At 71.7% G+C, this 17,176-nt stretch overlaps 4 protein-coding genes across 5 annotated transcripts in view; 2 read left to right on the top strand and 2 right to left on the bottom strand.

Moving 5' to 3' along the window:
- MCRS1 (microspherule protein 1) overlaps window positions 1-17,176 on the bottom strand; it is an 84,534-nt gene that overhangs the window by 17,287 nt on the left and 50,071 nt on the right. The window lies entirely within an intron of this gene.
- LOC142073783 (tubulin alpha-1C chain) lies at window positions 308-3,288 on the top strand. Its single transcript, XM_075133957.1, has 4 exons — window positions 308-354; window positions 1,250-1,472; window positions 1,545-1,693; window positions 2,257-3,288. The coding sequence occupies exons 1-4, from the start codon at window positions 352-354 to the stop codon at window positions 3,229-3,231; spliced, it is 1,350 nt and encodes a 449-aa protein (XP_074990058.1). The 5' UTR covers window positions 308-351; the 3' UTR covers window positions 3,232-3,288.
- Window positions 4,557-8,288, top strand: PRPH (peripherin). The gene is made up of 9 exons (XM_075133610.1): window positions 4,557-4,921; window positions 6,087-6,147; window positions 6,450-6,545; window positions 6,628-6,789; window positions 6,859-6,984; window positions 7,069-7,289; window positions 7,657-7,706; window positions 7,830-7,906; window positions 7,982-8,288. Exons 1-9 carry the CDS (start codon window positions 4,557-4,559, stop codon window positions 8,027-8,029), a joined length of 1,206 nt encoding a protein of 401 aa, XP_074989711.1. The 3' UTR covers window positions 8,030-8,288.
- C1QL4 (complement C1q like 4) lies at window positions 11,057-13,100 on the bottom strand. The gene is made up of 2 exons (XM_075133757.1): window positions 12,579-13,100; window positions 11,057-11,236 (listed from the first exon to the last, which is right to left on the bottom strand). The coding sequence occupies exons 1-2, from the start codon at window positions 13,098-13,100 to the stop codon at window positions 11,057-11,059; spliced, it is 702 nt and encodes a 233-aa protein (XP_074989858.1).

Genomic DNA, 17,176 nt, shown 5'->3' with positions numbered 1-17,176 from the left:
CTGCCCCCCCGCCCCATAACACCCCCCGCCCCTCGTGCCCCAGCGCCCCGCCCCTCGCCCTGCCTCCCGCCCTCCACATTCCACTCTCTTGACGTCGCCGCCTACGCACTTTCGCCGACTTTCGAACCGGCCAATGGGAATCCAGGCGGGGCGGAGAGGGCACGGCCCGCGGCGAGGGCGTGGCTGGCGATGCAGCGTGGCCTGGAGGGGCGGGGAAAGGCGGTGCCCCGCCCCTGGTGCCCCGCCCCGCAGGAGGCCCCGCCCCCCGGGGTATATGGAGGGGGGGGCCCCGCCGGCCGCCCCTCGCCTCCCTCATCAGCGGCTCCGTAACGGTTCGGGCAGTGAGCGGCCATGGTGAGGGCCGGGCGTGGGGACACCGCGTGGGCTGGGGGGGTGTGTGGGGCCCCTCGGGGCAGCGCGTGGGACTGAGGGGCAGGGGGGGTGCCGGGTCCCCCCCGTGTCCAGGGTAGCGCGTGGGGCCGGAGCCGTGGCCCTCCCCACTCCCCAGCCGGGGCTCGCTGATCCCCCCGGCCTCCGTGCCTCTCCGCGTGGGGACACGCCGAGGTGCACCGCGTGGGTCGGGCTCCCACGCAGGTCCTCGACACGTTCCCACAGCCCTCCCCGCCTCCCCGGAGACTGGAGGGGAACCTGCCCCGAGGGGAGTGTGGGGGTGCCGGGGGGACCCTACTGCCGCCCTCGCCGGGAGCACGGGTGGGAGTGAGTTACGGGGGCGTGGGGCAATGGCGGGGGCAGCCCCTGCTCTCACCCCGACCTGGGCACGACCAGCAGCGGCCGCGATGGGGGAAACTCTTCCCGGTCCCCGGAGTTTGCTCTTGCCCCGCGTGGAGCCGGCTGCCGGCCGTGGCCCGGGGGGGGGGCTGCCGGCCGGGCGCCCATCCCCGTGAGTCAGGGCTGGCGCTGCGGGAGCCAGCGGCTGCCGGGGAAGGGCCGGGGCTGGCGGCGGGCGCGGGACAGCCCGGGGTGGTGCAAGGGCTGGCGGAGAAAAGGGGGTGCCCCTTTCTGTGGGTGCACCCGAACTGGGGGGGGGTGATGGGCGACCCTGCAGGGAAGGGGCTGAAGTTGTCCCTGTCCCAGTGCAGGCCCTGGGTGGTGGGGACTGGGAATGGTGGGGACTGGGAATAACCCTGGGGAACCCCAATTCCCGTCTCTGGGGCAGTGGGGGGCTCCAACCGGTGTTTGGGTGGGAGCTGCCCCCAGCTGAGCCCGTGCCCCCCCCATGCCCCCGCAGCGCGAGTGCATCTCCATCCACGTGGGCCAAGCGGGCGTGCAGATCGGCAACGCCTGCTGGGAGCTGTACTGCCTGGAGCACGGCATCCAGCCCGACGGGCAGATGCCCAGCGACAAGACCATCGGCGGGGGGGACGACTCCTTCAACACCTTCTTCAGCGAGACGGGGGCCGGCAAGCACGTGCCCCGGGCCGTCTTCGTGGACCTGGAGCCCACGGTGATCGGTGAGGCTGGGGGGTGCTCGGGGGGCGCCCGGTGCTCGTGGCTGCTGGGTGCTAACGGGGCTCTCCCCGCAGACGAGGTGCGCACGGGGACGTACCGGCAGCTCTTCCACCCCGAGCAGCTGATCACGGGCAAGGAGGATGCGGCCAACAACTACGCCCGCGGGCACTACACCATCGGGAAGGAGATCATCGACCTGGTCCTCGACCGCATCCGCAAGCTGGTGAGCATCCTGGGGGGGGTCTCACCTCCCAGGGGGTGGCTGGAGACAAAGGGAAGCTGGTGTCCCTAGGGGGGTGTCCCTGGGGGGGTGATCAGTGGGTCCTTCTTGCCCCATCAGCACTTTGGGACAGAAGGGGGGCTGCCCCAGGAGGGACCTGCTGCCCCAGGCTGTGGGTGACAGGTCTGGGCTGTCCCCAGGGGCAGCACGGCCCCGTCCCAGCCCGGTGCCAAGCCCAGCCGTGGGGAGGAGGATGGGAAGCCCCATGCCCGGGGCAGGGGGAGCCGTGCAGCCCTGGTTTGGGTGCTGGTGCAGCACTGGTTTGACTGGTGTGGCTGCCCGAGCTCTTTGAACCTCTGGTTCCCACGTTGGGGCTGGCGCCGGGGCTGGCCGGACCTGCTGTGCCGCCAGCTCCGCTCGGGGAGCTCCCGGCACATCAAAGGCTGAGCTGGCTGCCCATGGGCTTGCGTGGGACGGGTGGCTCCTGCTGCACCCATCCCGGGGAGGACGAGGGTGCGAAGCCATGGCTGACCTTCTCCGGACCCCGCTGGGGACTCTCCCAACAGGCTGACCAGTGCACGGGGCTGCAGGGCTTCCTGGTCTTCCACAGCTTCGGGGGCGGCACCGGCTCCGGCTTCACCTCCCTGCTCATGGAGCGCCTCTCCGTCGACTACGGCAAGAAGTCCAAGCTGGAGTTCTCCATCTACCCGGCCCCGCAGGTCTCCACGGCCGTGGTGGAGCCCTACAACTCCATCCTCACCACCCACACCACCCTGGAGCACTCCGACTGCGCCTTCATGGTGGACAACGAGGCCATCTACGACATCTGCCGCCGCAACCTGGACATCGAGAGGCCCACCTACACCAACCTCAACCGCCTCATCAGCCAGATCGTGTCCTCCATCACGGCCTCCCTGCGCTTCGACGGGGCCCTGAACGTCGACCTGACGGAGTTCCAGACCAACCTGGTGCCGTACCCCCGCATCCACTTCCCGCTGGCCACCTACGCCCCGGTCATCTCGGCCGAGAAGGCTTACCACGAGCAGCTGACGGTGGCGGAGATCACCAACGCCTGCTTCGAGCCGGCCAACCAGATGGTGAAGTGCGACCCGCGGCACGGCAAGTACATGGCGTGCTGCCTGCTGTACCGCGGGGACGTGGTGCCCAAGGATGTCAACGCCGCCATCGCCACCATCAAAACCAAGCGCACCATCCAGTTCGTGGACTGGTGCCCCACTGGTTTCAAGGTGGGCATCAACTACCAGCCGCCCACGGTGGTGCCCGGGGGGGACCTGGCCAAGGTGCAGCGCGCCGTCTGCATGCTGAGCAACACCACGGCCATCGCCGAGGCCTGGGCCCGCCTGGACCACAAGTTCGACCTGATGTACGCCAAGCGGGCGTTCGTGCACTGGTACGTGGGGGAGGGCATGGAGGAGGGGGAGTTCTCGGAGGCCCGGGAGGACATGGCCGCCCTGGAGAAGGATTACGAAGAGGTGGGGGCCGACAGCGTGGAGGGCGAGGAGGAGGGGGAGGAATACTAGTGCCTTGTCTCTTCTCCCGGTTACACTGTGGTGCTGTTCATTAAAATTGTTCTTTCCACTCTTGCCTCGTTTATTGTCCCAGCACAATCTGCCTCGCGGTGACCTGGGGGGACGTCCCGGGGCGGGGGGGTGTCCTGGCTGGGCTGAGCTGGCCTGGGCTGGGTGCCCGGCCCCGCTGCCAGCTGGCACAGGGGCTGGGGGGCTGGGTGGGACTGGGGTCCCTTGGCTGGGTCCTGTGCTGTGAGCTGGCAGGCTGCCTGCGCTCGGGGGGGTTCGTGTGTGTGTGTTCCCCTCTATTGTCCCCAGGGTCCCTGTCACATGGGTGGGTCCCCAGGTGGGGTGAGGACCCCTGGGAACAGCCCCCAGGGAGACTGGGAGCCCCCAGTGCCCTGCCCCAGCAGACGCCCTCCAGCTCCAGCCCTGGGTGCGTGGGCAGGATGTGGCCCCAGGCACGGCTGGTGCAGACGGGCTGTACGTGGTGTCGTGCTGCTCCTGGCATGGAGCTGGTCTCTGGTGCTCTGCAGAGCTGGGGGGGTCCTGGGCAGGAGGGGACCCCCCCACAGCCCCTGGGCAGGGCACTGACCCCTTCCCGTAAGCGCCACCCTCGCTGTCCGGGAAGGGGGTTCGGGGGGGGCCAGAGCCCATTATCCAGTGCTGCCACTGCGCATGGCGGCTCCGGCACAGCCGAGTCACGGCTGTGCCTACAAAATGGGGGGGACACAGAGGCCCCCCTCCCTGGGGGCTGGGATGGGCAGGGCCTGCTGCGTGGGGCTGAGCGCTCCGGGCAGGATGGGACCCAGCTGAGATGGGGGGCTCTGCAGAGCCCTGCAGCAGGGGTTGAGGATGGGGCTCACCCTGCAGCCCCCAGCCCCTCCCTGCATCCTAGTGTGGGTCTGCACCCCCATCTCCTCATGCTACCTGGGGGGGACCCCATAACTCCCGGTACTGCCCTGCACCCCAGGGCGTCCCCCAGCCCCTCTCCGGGTCCTGGCAGGGGGAGACCCGGCCCTGCCCAGCCCCTCTCCCTCTGCCCGAGCGGGGGTCTGCATCGTCTGGGCACCCCCGGCCCCTCTCCCCACCGCCCCTGGTGCTACCGGGCTCCTCTGCCTGCAGCCCCCCGCCCCGCATCCCGAGGGGGGGGGGCCCGGCCACTCCCGGTCTCTCTCCCCGCCCCCCCCGAGGGGACACCCGCAGCCCCCGGTCCTCCCCTCCCGGCCGGGAGACCCCTCCCCTCGTGCCCGCACCCCCGGGTGCCCCCGGCGGGGCGGAGCCGCCGCCCGCTATAAACAGCCGGTACCGGCGACCGCCGCCCTCCTGGTACCGCCATGAGCCGCGGCGGCCGCGCCCCCCCACCGCGCCGCGCCCTCGGGGCGCCGCCGCCCCTCACCGCGGCTCCGGGGCGGCTGGCGGCCGCGGCGGCGGCGCGGGGCGCGGAGCGGGAAGAGCTGGCGGCGTTGAACGATCGTTTCGCCGCTTTCCTGGAGCGGGTGCGGGCGCTGGAACGGCAGAACGGGGCCCTGCGAGCCGCCCTGGGCCGCGCCGCCGCCGCCACCGCGCCCCGCGCCGCCGGGCTGGTGCAGGGGGAGCTGCGGGGGCTGCGGGAGCGGCTGCAGCACCTCGGCCGTGACCGCGACCGGCTCCAGGCCGAGCGAGACGGGCTGGCCACCGACCTGGCGGCCCTGCGGCAGCGGTGGGTGGGCGGCGGGGCCGGGGGATGCACCGGGGCGGGGGGGGCATGGGGATGGGGGGTGCACCGCAGGATACACCGGGGTGGGGACCGGGGGATGCACTGGGATGAGGGATGCACCGGGGTGGGGACCGGGGGATGCACCGGGATGAGGGATGCACCGGGGTGGGGACCGGGGGATGCACCGGGATGAGGGATGCACCGGGGTGGGGACCGGGGGATGCACCGGGATGAAGGATGCACCGGGGAGGGGACCGGGGGATGCACCGGGATGAGGGATGCACCGGGGTGGGGACCGGGGGATGCACCGGGATGAGGGATGCACCGAAGTGGGAACAGGGGGATGCACCGGGATGGGGATAGGGGTTGCACTGGGGAATGTGGGGGTGACAGGGACCGGAGGATGCACCGGGGAACGTTGGGATGGTGGAGACTGGGGGGTGCAGCGGGATGGGGATGGGGGATGCCCCGGGGATGTTGGGGTGGGGCCCGCGGGATGCACCGGAGACACCGGGGAGGGGAGCGCGGCATGCACCGGGGTGCGCTGGGGAGGGACCGGCCGCATATCGGGGAGGGGGCCGGGGATGCGCCCAGCAGACGCTGGAGAAAGCACCGGGGAGGCACTGGGAGGGGCGGGGCGCTGGGGAGGGACCCAGGGCGGGGACTGGGAGAGCAGAGCTCTGCGGAAGGGCGGGGCACTGGGAGGGGCATGGCGGGGTGGGGACACTGGGGGTGGACTGGGACGAGCACTGGGGGAGATGGGGCCGGGGCAGGGCTGGACCCCCCGGGGCGGAGCGTGTCCCAGTGAGGGGCCCTGGGGGGCTGCAGTGGGGTCATGGCCCCGCAGCCCCGGGTGGTGTGACAGGGCACGGGTGGGGTCCCCCAGGATCTGGGGGTCCTGCGGGAGGGGCTGGTCCTGCCCTGGCTGTGCAGGGACAGGGACGCCCCAGGGTTGCCCCTTCCCGGGACTGGGGCCAGCCCGGGCCCTCGGGGGCTGGAGGGGGGGTGGCTCAGGCTTGGGGGGGCTCCTCTTCCTCCTCCTCCGTCCCCGTGTGCCTGCAGCATATGGGGGGCTGCAGCAGAGCAGGGGGCCCCAGGCAGCAAGAGGCACGAGGAGGGGGGGCTGCACCCTGTCCCCCCCACTCCTTCTGCATCCTGCTGTCCTCAGGCTGGAGGACGAGACGCAGAAGCGGGAGGATGCAGAGAAGAGCCTGGTGCTGTTCCGCAAGGTGAGGGGACTGGGGGGCCCGTCCCCCCATGCAGTGCCCATTTCCCCATCCCCCCTGTGCAGTGCCCATTTCCCCATCCCCCCCGTGCAGTGCAGCAGAGCGGGGGACCCCAGGCAGCAAGAGGCACGAGGAGGGGGGGGCTGCCCTACTCACGGCCCCTGAGCCGGCTGCCCACACATGCGAAGGTGCCAGCGATGCCCCTTGCACCGGGCGCTCCCTGTCCTGCACCGTCCCGGGGGGAGGCCGGGGGGGTCCCGTCCCGTCCATGCTGCCTCACAGCTCGGCCCGGCCTCTCCCTGCAGGACATGGACGATGCCACCCTGTCCCGGCTGGAGCTGGAGCGCAAGGTTGAGCTGCTGATGGACGAGATCGGCTTCCTCAAGAAGCTGCACGAGGAGGTGGGGGGCGTTGGGGGGGCTGGGGTGGGGGGAGCGGGTCGGGTCCGTGTGCCGCGGCGTGACAGCCCACGTGCCCGTGCAGGAGCTGCGGGACCTGGAGGTGAGCGCCCCGAGCCCGGCGGTGCCGGCGGAGGTGGAGGTCTGCAAGCCGGTGCTGACGGCTGCGCTGCGGGAGATCCGCACCCAGTACGAGAGCATCGCCGTGAAGAACCTGCAGGAAGCCGAGGAGTGGTACAAGTCGAAGGTACCCGGGGCTGGGGGGGCTGGGGGGGGCCGAGGCACCCCGGCAGCCCTGACTCCTCTGCCCCCGCAGTTCGCCGACCTCTCGGACGCGGCTAACCGCAACCACGAGGCGCTGCGGCTGGCCAAGCAGGAGATGAACGAGTCCCGGCGGCAGATCCAGAGCCTCACCTGCGAGGTGGACGGGCTGAAGGGCATGGTGAGAGCCGGGGGGGGGGTCCAGAGGGGGGCACAGGCACCGGGCCCCCACCCCGGCCCCACGCGGCCCCTTCTCCCCCCGCAGAACGAAGCCCTGCAGCGGCAGATGCAGGAGATGGAGGATGAATTTGGGGAGGAGATCGGGAACTACCAGGACGTGGTGGGGCGGCTGGAGCAGGAGATCCAGCAGATGAAGGAGGAGATGGCGCGGCACCTGCGCGAGTACCAGGACCTGCTCAACGTCAAAATGGCCCTGGACATCGAGATCGCCACGTACCGCAAGCTGCTGGAGGGCGAGGAGAGCCGGTGAGGCTGCTCTGCCCCACGTCCCTGTCACTGCCGGGGTGCAGAGCCCGGCCGGGGGAGAGGGTCCCCCCCGTTGGGTGATCCCGCTCGTTACGGGATTTTCTTGCAAGGAGGCAGCGCTGGGCACCGATTCCGCGGGCAAACAAAAAGTTCCCACGGGAGCTTCTTGCTGCCGAGATAAAGGCAAGGCCAGGGGAAGGCGTGATGGCGGGGGGGCTGCACCGGCTGCTCTCCTGCCTCCTGCCCGGCAGCCCACGGGCACAGCCCACCCGTGCCGTGGGTCACTGACTCAATGGTGTGGAAGGCTCAGGGTCACCAGTGATGCCCGGGAGCCCCAGACCCCCCTCACCCCCCTCTCCCCCCCCAGGATCACCGTCCCCCTGCACCCCGCCACCTCCTTCAGCGTGAGAAGCTCAGGTGAGGGGGGGCCGGGAGTTGGGGCAGACACCCCATGGGTGCGTGGGTCCCTGCCCGGGGTGGTCTCGCACCCACCCGCACCCCGGGGTGACGGGGGGGGCTGACGGCCTCTCTGTGCCCCAGTGCTGGAGCCGCAGCCTGCGGAGAGTCCGGCGCGGAGGATGGTGCTCATCAAAACCATCGAGACGCGGGACGGGCAGGTGAGGGCTGGGGGGGCCCTGCCTGGGGGGGCTGACCCCCCCGTGGGGCTGACCCCCCCCTTCTCCCCCCCACAGCAGGTGGTAACGGAGTCGCACAAGGAGCGAGCGGAGCCGGGGAAGTGATGGAGGGAACCCGCCACGCCGGTCCCCATCCTGCACCGCCCGACCCGGCGGCGGGGGGGGCTTCGCCCGACCCTGCTGCACCCTGTGCGGGGTCGGGGAGCAGAGCGTGGCCCCCCCCTTCCCTCATCCCCGCTGCCAGCACCGTGGTCTGTGCCTTGGCCCCCTCCTCTATTTATTGCTATGATGGGGGGGGCTCTGGGGGCTGCCCCCCCAATGTCCCCATCCTGCTTGAGCGGCAAATAAAGGCTGTGGCGAGGACGGGGCCGAGTCACTCGTGTCGGCCGTGGGCTGGGGGCAGCTGGGGGGGCGCCCGGTGCTGCACGAAGCCCCTCGGGAGGACCGAGCGGCTCCAGGGCTGGGGGTGGGCAGTGCCTGGGGTGGGGGCCAGGCCCGGGGGCCGCGCCCTGGCCCGGGGGTGCCCGCAGGGGAGTGGGGCCCGGGGGGGCCGCGGGACCCCGATGCGAAGCCGTGCGCGCGTCCGCCGCTATCCCACAATCCCCCGCTTCGCGGCGCTCTACCCGCCCCAGCCTCTCTCTGATCAGCCGCTTCCCTCCCCGGAGCTGATAGGCTGATATCCGCCTATCGCTGACAGGCCGAGCCCTGAGGAGGCGCTGATCCAATCCTAGCAGGGCGCCTGCCGCCGTTCCCGCCGCTCATTGGCTGGCGCTGGGCCGCGGGGCGGGACATCGGCGATGGCGGTGTTTTATAAACCGGCGGCGGCGGCCGGTGCTGCCCCCCCCGGGGAGCGGGACCGGCAGTGCCCCCCGTGACCCCCCCCAACTGTGCCCCCCTTTCCTCTTAGGGAGGGTCCTCAGGGCCGGGGGGAAGCTCCTCTAGGCCCGCAGGGTGCCCCCCCCCCAGCCAGTGGGAGTGCGGGAGCGATCCGGGGGGCACAGGGCCCCCCCCAACCCAACGGGGGGCACAGGCCCCTCCCAGCCCACCGGGGGCTACAGGGTCCCCCCCCACCCCACTGAGGGGGGCACAGGGCCCCCTCCCAGCCCACTGGGGGGGCCCCCCTGTTCCCTCCGTACCCAGGAGAGTTGGGCCCCCCCGCCACAGCGGGGTGTCCGGTAAGCCCCCAAAATTCTCCTGTGTGCTGTCCCCTGCGGCCGTGGGTTGGCTCGGGGGGTCCGGGGGGGGGTCGAGGCCCAGCCCCCCCCCCCGCTGCTGGTGGGGTCACCTCCAGAGCCTCCTGCGGTGGGAACCGACCCCGTCCCTCCGGCCTGAGCCCGCTGACACCGGGGATGCGGCCGTGCCCTGGGTGAGCGCCGGGGGATGCGGAGCCCTTCTGGGCCCCCTGTCCCCACCTCGAGGGCTCAGGGGAGTTGGGGGGGCCCCCTCCTGCCCTGACGGGGGGGGTTCTCCAGGAAGCGATTGCAGTGCAGCTTTTTGAGGGGGATGAAGACCAGTGGGACCCCAATGTGACGGTGAAGGCGGCATCGGCTCTTCCCAGTGTCTCTGGCAATGCTCGGGTGAGGTGGCCCTAGGGCTGGGGGGGGCATCAATATGGGGGGGATCCTGGGTGCAGGGGGCACCCTGGGAGTGGGGTAGGGGGACATTTGGGGGCAGGGGCGAGCCTGGGGAGATGGGGGACACCCTGGGAGTTGAAACTGGGGGGGGACATGACCCTGGAGATCAGTGAGGTTGGGGGACCCTGGGGAGGTGGCAGGGGGCCCTGGGCAGGTTTGGGGGGTTCCCTGAGGAGGAGGGGGGCCCCCACCTGCCCGGACTGTGGGCACTCCTCCCAAGAGGAGAGCACGGTGCAAGACTTTAGGGGGGACGAGGGCCAGTGGGACCCCAAGGTGGCAGTGTCGGCTCTTCCCAGTGTCTCCCCAGGCACCCGCCTGGGTGGGGGGGGTGACCCTGGGGCTGGGGGGCCCTCAGGATGGGGGGCGGAATCCTGGGGTCAGGGAGGGACCCTGAGAGTGGGGCTGGGGGAAAAGGATGTTTTTGGGAGGCTGGGGACACCATGTGGGGGTTGAGACTGGGGGGGATGACCCTGGGGAGGCGGGGGGGCACCCTGGGGAGGTGGGGGTCACCGCGGGGAGGAGGGATCCCCCCCTCACCCACAGCTGCCCCCGAGGACAGCTGGGACCCCAACCTGCTGAGGGACCAGGATGGGGACAATGGGGACGCACCCACGGACACCGCATAGGCAATAAAATAGTTCACGCTGCACCCTGTTGTAGGGTCTCTGGGGTGCCCTGGGCCCCGGGGGGCCGGGCCCCCACCCCTGCCAGCCCTTCCCGGGGGTCCCCAGCCTGCTGGGCCCCCCCTGGCCCCAGCCGGCGGGTGCTGTGTCCTCCCGGCCACTGGCCACGCGATGGCAGCACCGGCCCACGGCCACGCGGGGACAGGGCTGGGGGACGGCTGCGCCCCGCCGGGGTTTGCAGGGCTCGGGCAGGGGGGACCCGGCGTCCTGCGGCTCCGCTCCCACCCCGGGGACCCCAAACACCCAGACGGTGTCCCCCCGTGTGCGTGGCGGGGAGGCCATCGCTGTCCCTGTCCCCGGTGGCAGCCGACACGGGGGAAAGGTGACAATGAGGGTCCCTGCCAGTGGCCCGGAGCTTGTCACCGCTGCGGGGACAGGCAGGGCCAGCACCAAGGAGCGATGGCGGCACAGCCCCCTCCCTGGGGGTCCCCTCTGTCCCCCCCCCGGGAGGCGAAGGCAGCAGCTGCACATCCAAACCCAGAGTGTTTTATTGGGGGGAACACGGAGCCCAACGGTCAGCCGCGGGGACAGGGGGTGCCCCGGCGACGGAGACAGCACCGGGACACCCCGACACCCTTGGGGGTGCTGGCATGCGGAGGGGGGAGGACACTGACAGGGGTGTGGGGGTGATCGTGGGTGGGGGGATGTGGAGGAGCCAAGAGGTGCGTGTGCGCGGGGCAGCGTGCGGTGGGGGGGCGCGTGTGTCCTCACGGGTGTCTCATCACACCCAGCTATCGCAGGGGACGGTGACACCAGTGGGAGCCGGGACACCGCCCCCCCCATCCCCGCAGCCCCGTCCCCGCGCCGGGGGGGGCTCAGTCGGGGTAGATGATGAAGCCGGAGAAGGTGCTGTACTTGTTGGTGTTGCCGCCGTGGACTTTGCCGCCGTCCAGCTTGACGAAGACCTCGTCACCCACGTCCAGGTGCAGGATGACGCTGTTGCTGGCGTAGTCGTAGTTCTGGTCCGCGTCCTGCGCGATGGCGCTGGCCCGCACCTGGGGGGCACGGCCGTCAGGGACACCCCCCCCCCCAACACGCCATCCCCGGGGGGAGCTTGGTGTGGGACTGGGAATGGGGGGGCTGGGCTGCTCTGGACCCCCCCAGCACGCTCAGCCCCTCTGTCCATCACCGCTCAAGGTCACGCCGCCCGTCTGCGGCACAACCGGGCGAGGGAGCCAGCGTCCCCCCCGCTCCCTCATGCCGGGTGGTGACAGGAGGGGACAGGGACAGAGCCCTCCACCGCACCCCTCCCACACCCACGGCAGGCTGTCGGAGCTGGGTCTCACCACCGGTGCTCAGTCCCGAGGACCCACTGGTGACCCGACCTGGAGAGCCCCGGTGCCCGGGAGCCCACGGCCCTCCCCTGCCCCACGCTCCTGCGCTGCCCTCGGGGACCGGGGACCCCGGGGGGTCGGGGGCAGCTCCCGGGGGGTGCGGTGGAGCCGGCATCGACCGCACTGGATCGATCCTTGTTTTTCCCATAATAAATGGGAAGCGTCCGGGGCGAGGCGGTGCAGGAGCTGCCGGCCGGGCTGCGCCTCCGCAAACAAAGGGACCGGCCGGGGGGCACAGCCCGTCCCCCCCCGGTGCTGGTGGCTGTCCCGGCCGGGGGGCACAGCCGGTTGTCCCTGGTGATGGCGGCTGTCCCAGCTGGCCCCAACGGACCCCACTCCCCGCCGGCTCCGAGCCCGGCGCTCCCGGGGGAGCGTGTCCCCCTGTCCCTGCGGCAGGAGCCCCGGGGATGGGGGTTTCGTGTCCCCAAGGCTGAGGTGATGGCAGGTGGTGGGGACGGCTGCGGGGCGGCTCCCCCAGTCACCCCCTCCATGGCCCCAGAGGGGGAACGGGATGGGGGGAGATGGGGCTGGGGGTACTGGGGTGGGGGGAGCAGGGATGGGGAATCGGGGATGGGGGGAAATGGGATGGAGGAAGAAGGATGGGGAGAAGAGGATGGGAATTGGATGGGGGAAATGGAATGTGGGGACTGGGGTGGGGGGAATTGGGGATGGGGGATCAGGATGGGTGGAGCCGGGAAGGGGGATCAGGAATGAGGGGGAACCAGGATGGGGGAACTGAGATTAAGGGAAACCAGAACGGGAAAACCGGGATGGGAGGAAACAAGATGGGAAAACCAAGATAGGGGAAGTGGGATGGGGAAACTGGGATGAGGGAGCTGGGATGGGGGAGCAGGCAGGGGCAGCAGGGCCGGAGGAACTGGGCTGGAGCAGGGTGAGGGACCGGCTGGGGGGAGCGGCGCTGGGGAGCTGGGTGGGGGGCACCGGGGATACCGGGAGGAGCCATCGCGGGGGTGCCGGCAGCGGTGCCGGTCCCGGCCCGTACCTGCCCGTTCTTCATGAGGTCGGCCCACATGCTGGTGCCGTCGCCGCCGCGCATGAGGACGTGGTAGGTGAAGAAGTAGATGCCGGGCAGGGGGCAGGTGAACTTCCCGCTCGAGGGCTCGTAGTAGTTGCCCACGTTGGTGACCACATCGTCGAAGCGCAGCACCTCGTAGCCCTCGTGGGGCTTCCGCAGCCCCGCGTAGAAGGCGATCTTGGGGCTGTAGAAGGAGGGGATGTACCCCCCGGGACCCGGCCCCGGTGGCCCCGGTGGCCCCGGTCGGCCCGGCTCACCTGGTGGCCCCCGTGGTCCCGGTGGTCCGGGAGGGCCCCGCACACCGGCGCGGCCCTTGCGCCCCGGCTCGCCCTTGGCACCGGGTAGGAAGGGCGGCGGGGAGGCAGCAGGCAGCTCGGGGCCGGGGTAGGGGTCGCAGACCATGCGGCAGCTGCCCAGCATCTCGTAGTGCGCGGCCGCCTTGGAGCTGTGCACCAGCAGCGGGATGGCCACCAGCAGCACCAGCACCATGGCCACGCCGACGGCCGCCCCGGCCACCCGCTTCCTGCGGCTCAGCCGGGAGGCGGCCAGGGCCAGCAGGTCCTCCTCGCCCTTGGGCGCGATGGTGGCGCCGGGGGGGCGGATGGCACCCAGCCGCCCGCTGAGCCTCGTGCCCTGGCGGGGACCGGGCTGGGAGCAGGGACGGGGCGGGACGGGGCTGCGGCCGGCAGCGGGGCTGGGAACGGGGACAGGAGCAGGGATGGGGATGGGGATAAAGATAAGGATGATGATGGGGATGAAGATAGGGATGAGGATGGGGATAGGGATGGTCACAGCAGCGGGGCTGGGGATGGAGCTGGCAGCAGGGCTGGGAGTGGGGACGGCAGCAGGGCTGGGGACGGCAGCAGGGCTGGAGATGGAGATGGGGACAGGGACGGGGACAGGGATGGGGACAGGGATGGTCACAGCAGCAGGGCTGGGGCTGAGGATGGGACTGGGAGCGGGGCTGGGGCCGGAGCCGGGAGCAGAGCTGCGGATGGAGCTGGGACTTGCGCTGGTGAAGGGGACGAGACCGGAGCCGATGATGGAACCGGGAGCGGAGCCGGGACCCGAGACAGCGATGGAGCCGGGAGCGGAGCCGGGGAAGGGGCTGAGACCGGAGCCGGGGACGGAGTCAAGACCGGAGCTCCTGCAGCAGCCAGGACCGGAGCCGGTGTTGGAGTCGGGACCGGAGCCGATGATGCAACCAGGACGGGAGCCGGTATTGGAGCTGGTGATGTAACCGGAGCCGGGATGGAGCCGGGACCGGAGCCGGGACCGGAGCCGGGATGGAGCCGGGATGGAGCCGGGACCGGAGCCGGGATGGAGCCGCCGCGACGCGCGGGGCAACTTCTCGCCAAGTTGCCCGGGAGCGGCACCCCCGGGAGCGGCACCCCCTCCCCCGGGAGCGGCACCCGAGCGGCCCCGCCGTTGCCCCACGCCGCGCTCTCCCCGGTGCGCACCGGCGGGGACGGGGACGGGCAGCGCCGCCCGGGGCGGTTCTCCCGGAGCCGCCCCCGCGCCCCGCTCGGGGTCCCCGGGGACGCGCGGCCCCGGGCCCGCGGCGGAGCCCCCCCCCCATGCTCCCCCCCCTCCGGTGCCCGCCGGTACCTGCCGCCCGCGGCGCCGGGAGCCACGTGTCGGGGCCGCCGCCCGCGCCGCGCCGCGCCCGCAGCCCCGCTCCGCCCGCCCCGCTCGACGGCACCGGGCACGGCGGGGGCGGGGGGGGCTGGGGGGGAGGGACGGGAGCGCGGGGGGTGCTCGGGGGGGGGCGGGGGAGGGTGTGCAGGGCTGTGGTGGGTGCGCAGGGGGGGTCCACGAGGGGAGTGGGAGTGTGGAATGGGGGGGGTACCCGTGCGTGTGCAGCGCTCTGTGCGTGTGTGTGTGTGAGCGTGCAGGCGTGGGGGTGCGTGGGGGGTGCGGGGCTGTGTGTGTGCAAGGCGGGGGTGCTGGGTGCAGGGGTGGGAGGGGTGCAGGGCTGCGTGTGTCCGTGCACGGGGGGTGCGTGTGCAGGGCTCAGCGTGTGTGCGTGGGGCTGCGTGTGCAAGGGGAGGGTGGGAGGGTGCAGGGGGTGCTGGGTGCGGGGGTGGGGGTGCGTGTGTGTGTGCAAGGGGAGGGTAGGGGGTGCAGGGGGTGCTGGGCGCAAGGGTGGGGGTGCGTGCGTGTTCGTGCAAGGCGGATAGGGGGGTGTGAGCGGGGGGGGTTTGGGTGCACGGCCGTGCGTGGCGCGGAGGCTGCATGTGCAGGGGGTACGGGGGGTGCACAGGTCGTCCCCCCCCCCACGCAGGGGCCGGGCAGGCTGGCGGCCGCGGGCCTGATTTTGGGGGCTCACCCCGAGTGTGTGGGTGCTGCCGGGGAGCCCCGGGCCGGGGGGGCTCTGCCCGGGCGCAGGGTCCCTTCCCAGCCCCGGGGTAGGGACAGAGCCACCATCCCCGGGGGGCTCCGGTCGCCCCCGCTGCCGGCGCGGGGCCCGTGCGGCCGGGGCTGCTGGAGGGGTCCTGATCCGGATCTGGCCCCGGCGGCTCCCAGCGCCGCGGCGGAGCTGGTGCTGTGGGAGCTGATTTACGGCTGCTCTTTTCAAATCTTGCCTGAATTTGCTCCGTTATGCAAAATGAAGTCTTGCCCTCCGCGCTCCCGGGAGAGGAGCCGCTTCCCCCGCCGCCGCCGGCCCCTCGCCTGCGGCTTCCCGGCAATTAGGAAAATATCGGGGAAAAGAGGAGAAACCGGGCGAGAGCCGCCGGGTGCCGCCGCTCGGCCCCCGCACCGGGGACATCCCGGGTCCCTCTGGGGGGGTGTGGGACGAGGGGATCCTCCTGCACCCAGCCAGCGGGGGGGGACGGGCCCATGAGTGGCTTTACACACGCGTGTCTGTGTGCAGGGGTCCACGCGTGTCCTTGCGGGGTCAGCGGTTGGTCCTCCACGGCTGTGTGTGGGCGTGGATGCAATGGGGGGGGCGTGGGGATGTGTGTGCGTGCATGTGTGTGCATGCGTGTGCATGCGTGTGTGTGCTCTGTGCATGCTGCGTGCGTGTGTGCATGCGTGTGTGTGCTCTGTGCATGCTGCGTGCGTGTGTGTGCATGCGTGTGTGTGCTCTGTGCATGCTGCGTGCGTGTGTGCATGCGTGTGTGTGCTCTGTGCATGCTGCGTGTGTGTGTGCATGCGTGTGTGTGCTCTGTGCATGCTGGTGCATGTGTGTGCATGCTGTGTGCATGCTGCATGTGTGTGCATGCTGGGTGCATGCTGGGTGCACGTGTGTGTGTGCTGCATGTGTGTGCATATGCATGCCGGGGTGCGGGGGGGGCAGGCGGGGGAGATGCTCCCACCGTAGCCCCCGCGTGTGTAATTTATCCGTATAGTTTTTAAATTTGCAGGCCTGGCCAGCTCCCTCCAAAGGGCGGCGATCAATCAGCCGGGATATTGGATGGATTTATGGGCCCTTTATGCAGGAGGATCAATGCAATCCTGAAAAACCCGGCAATGTTTGTGCAACAAATTACGGCGGTTGGAGCATCTCCCCCGCTCGCCCCGGCGGGGCTGGGGCCGGGGCCCAGGCGCCAGCGATGCCGCCCGTGCCGCTCCCCGGGGACGGGGACGTCGGAGTCCCACCGCCGCCACCGCCACCCCCTCCGCCGGCTGATCCTAATGAGCAGCAACAGCGAATTAATTAGCCAGGCTGCGAGGGGAAGCCCGAGTGCTAATTAGCAGGCACCGAGGGCTGGTGGGGAGCGGATGCCCGGGCCCTGGCCGCGGGGACGTGAGGGGACGCCGGGGGTCCCGGTTGCCCCCAGCCCTGCCGGCAGCGGGGCCGGGGGGAGCCAAGGCCGGGGGTAAAAGCGGCGGCGGCGAGAAAGGTCAGCGCCGGGGAGATGGGAGGGATGGGGGATCAGGGCCGGATCCTGCCCTTGGCTCCTGCGCTGGGCCTGGCTCTGGACCCCGGCTGCCGCGGGGGGTGGCTGGGCTTGGGGGGCTCAGCCCCATCCATGGGGGGGGGGGGCTGCAAGCCCAGTGCCGGGGCTGAGTCCCCACCCCGTGACCACGGTGGGGACGTCCCCACTCCCTTGTGGCTCCCGGTGCCGAGCCGTGCCTCGGTTTCCCCACCCCAGGGGCTGTCACTGTCCCCAAGCAGGACCGGGACGATGCTGTGGGCCACCCCGATGGGGACGGACACGTCCCCGACCGCAGAGCCAGCGGCTCCGGGGCCAGAGCCGGGAGCTGAGCCCGGTGTGAGCCAGGGGGGCTGGAGGCAGGCGGCGGAGCCGCGGTGCCGGGGCGCAGAGCATGAATAAATGCATAACGCCGCGGCCCCACGTCCCCCCGCAGCAGCCAGCGGGGCCGGCAGCGCCGGCACGGGGAGGGGGGCTTCGGTGCAGCCGTCCGGCGACTCCACGTTCGCCATCTGCCTCCGCGGCCCCCGAGGACCCACCAGCTCGTGCAGCGGCGTGCTGCCCCGCAGGGTCGCATCCAGCATCGGCTCGGTCCTTGAGCCCTAGCGCTGCCTGGTGCATGCCCAGCGCCTGATGCACCTGGTGCATGGCACCCAGTGCCGGTGCATGGCACCCAGTGCCCGC

Source organism: Calonectris borealis, chromosome 30, assembly GCF_964195595.1.
Source record: "Calonectris borealis chromosome 30, bCalBor7.hap1.2, whole genome shotgun sequence".
Lineage (NCBI taxonomy): Eukaryota > Metazoa > Chordata > Aves > Procellariiformes > Procellariidae > Calonectris > Calonectris borealis.
Note: the sequence above shows the minus strand (reverse complement) of the source record. Positions and strands in the feature narration are given on the sequence as shown.

Coding starts and splice junctions, on each gene's coding strand:
- PRPH (XM_075133610.1), top strand. CDS start 4,557: ATGAGCCGCGGCGGCCGCGCCCCCCCACCGCGCCGCGCCCTCGGGGCG. Junction 7,707..7,829: donor CTTCAGCGTGAGAAGCTCAG/GTGAGGGGGGGC, acceptor TCTGTGCCCCAG/TGCTGGAGCCGCAGCCTGCG. Junction 7,907..7,981: donor TCGAGACGCGGGACGGGCAG/GTGAGGGCTGGG, acceptor TCCCCCCCACAG/CAGGTGGTAACGGAGTCGCA.
- LOC142073783 (XM_075133957.1), top strand. Junction 1,473..1,544: donor CCTGGAGCCCACGGTGATCG/GTGAGGCTGGGG, acceptor CTCTCCCCGCAG/ACGAGGTGCGCACGGGGACG. Junction 1,694..2,256: donor TCGACCGCATCCGCAAGCTG/GTGAGCATCCTG, acceptor CTCTCCCAACAG/GCTGACCAGTGCACGGGGCT.
- C1QL4 (XM_075133757.1), bottom strand. CDS start 13,100: ATGGTGCTGGTGCTGCTGGTGGCCATCCCGCTGCTGGTGCACAGCTCC. Junction 11,237..12,578: donor ACCTCATGAAGAACGGGCAG/GTACGGGCCGGG, acceptor CGTGCCCCCCAG/GTGCGGGCCAGCGCCATCGC.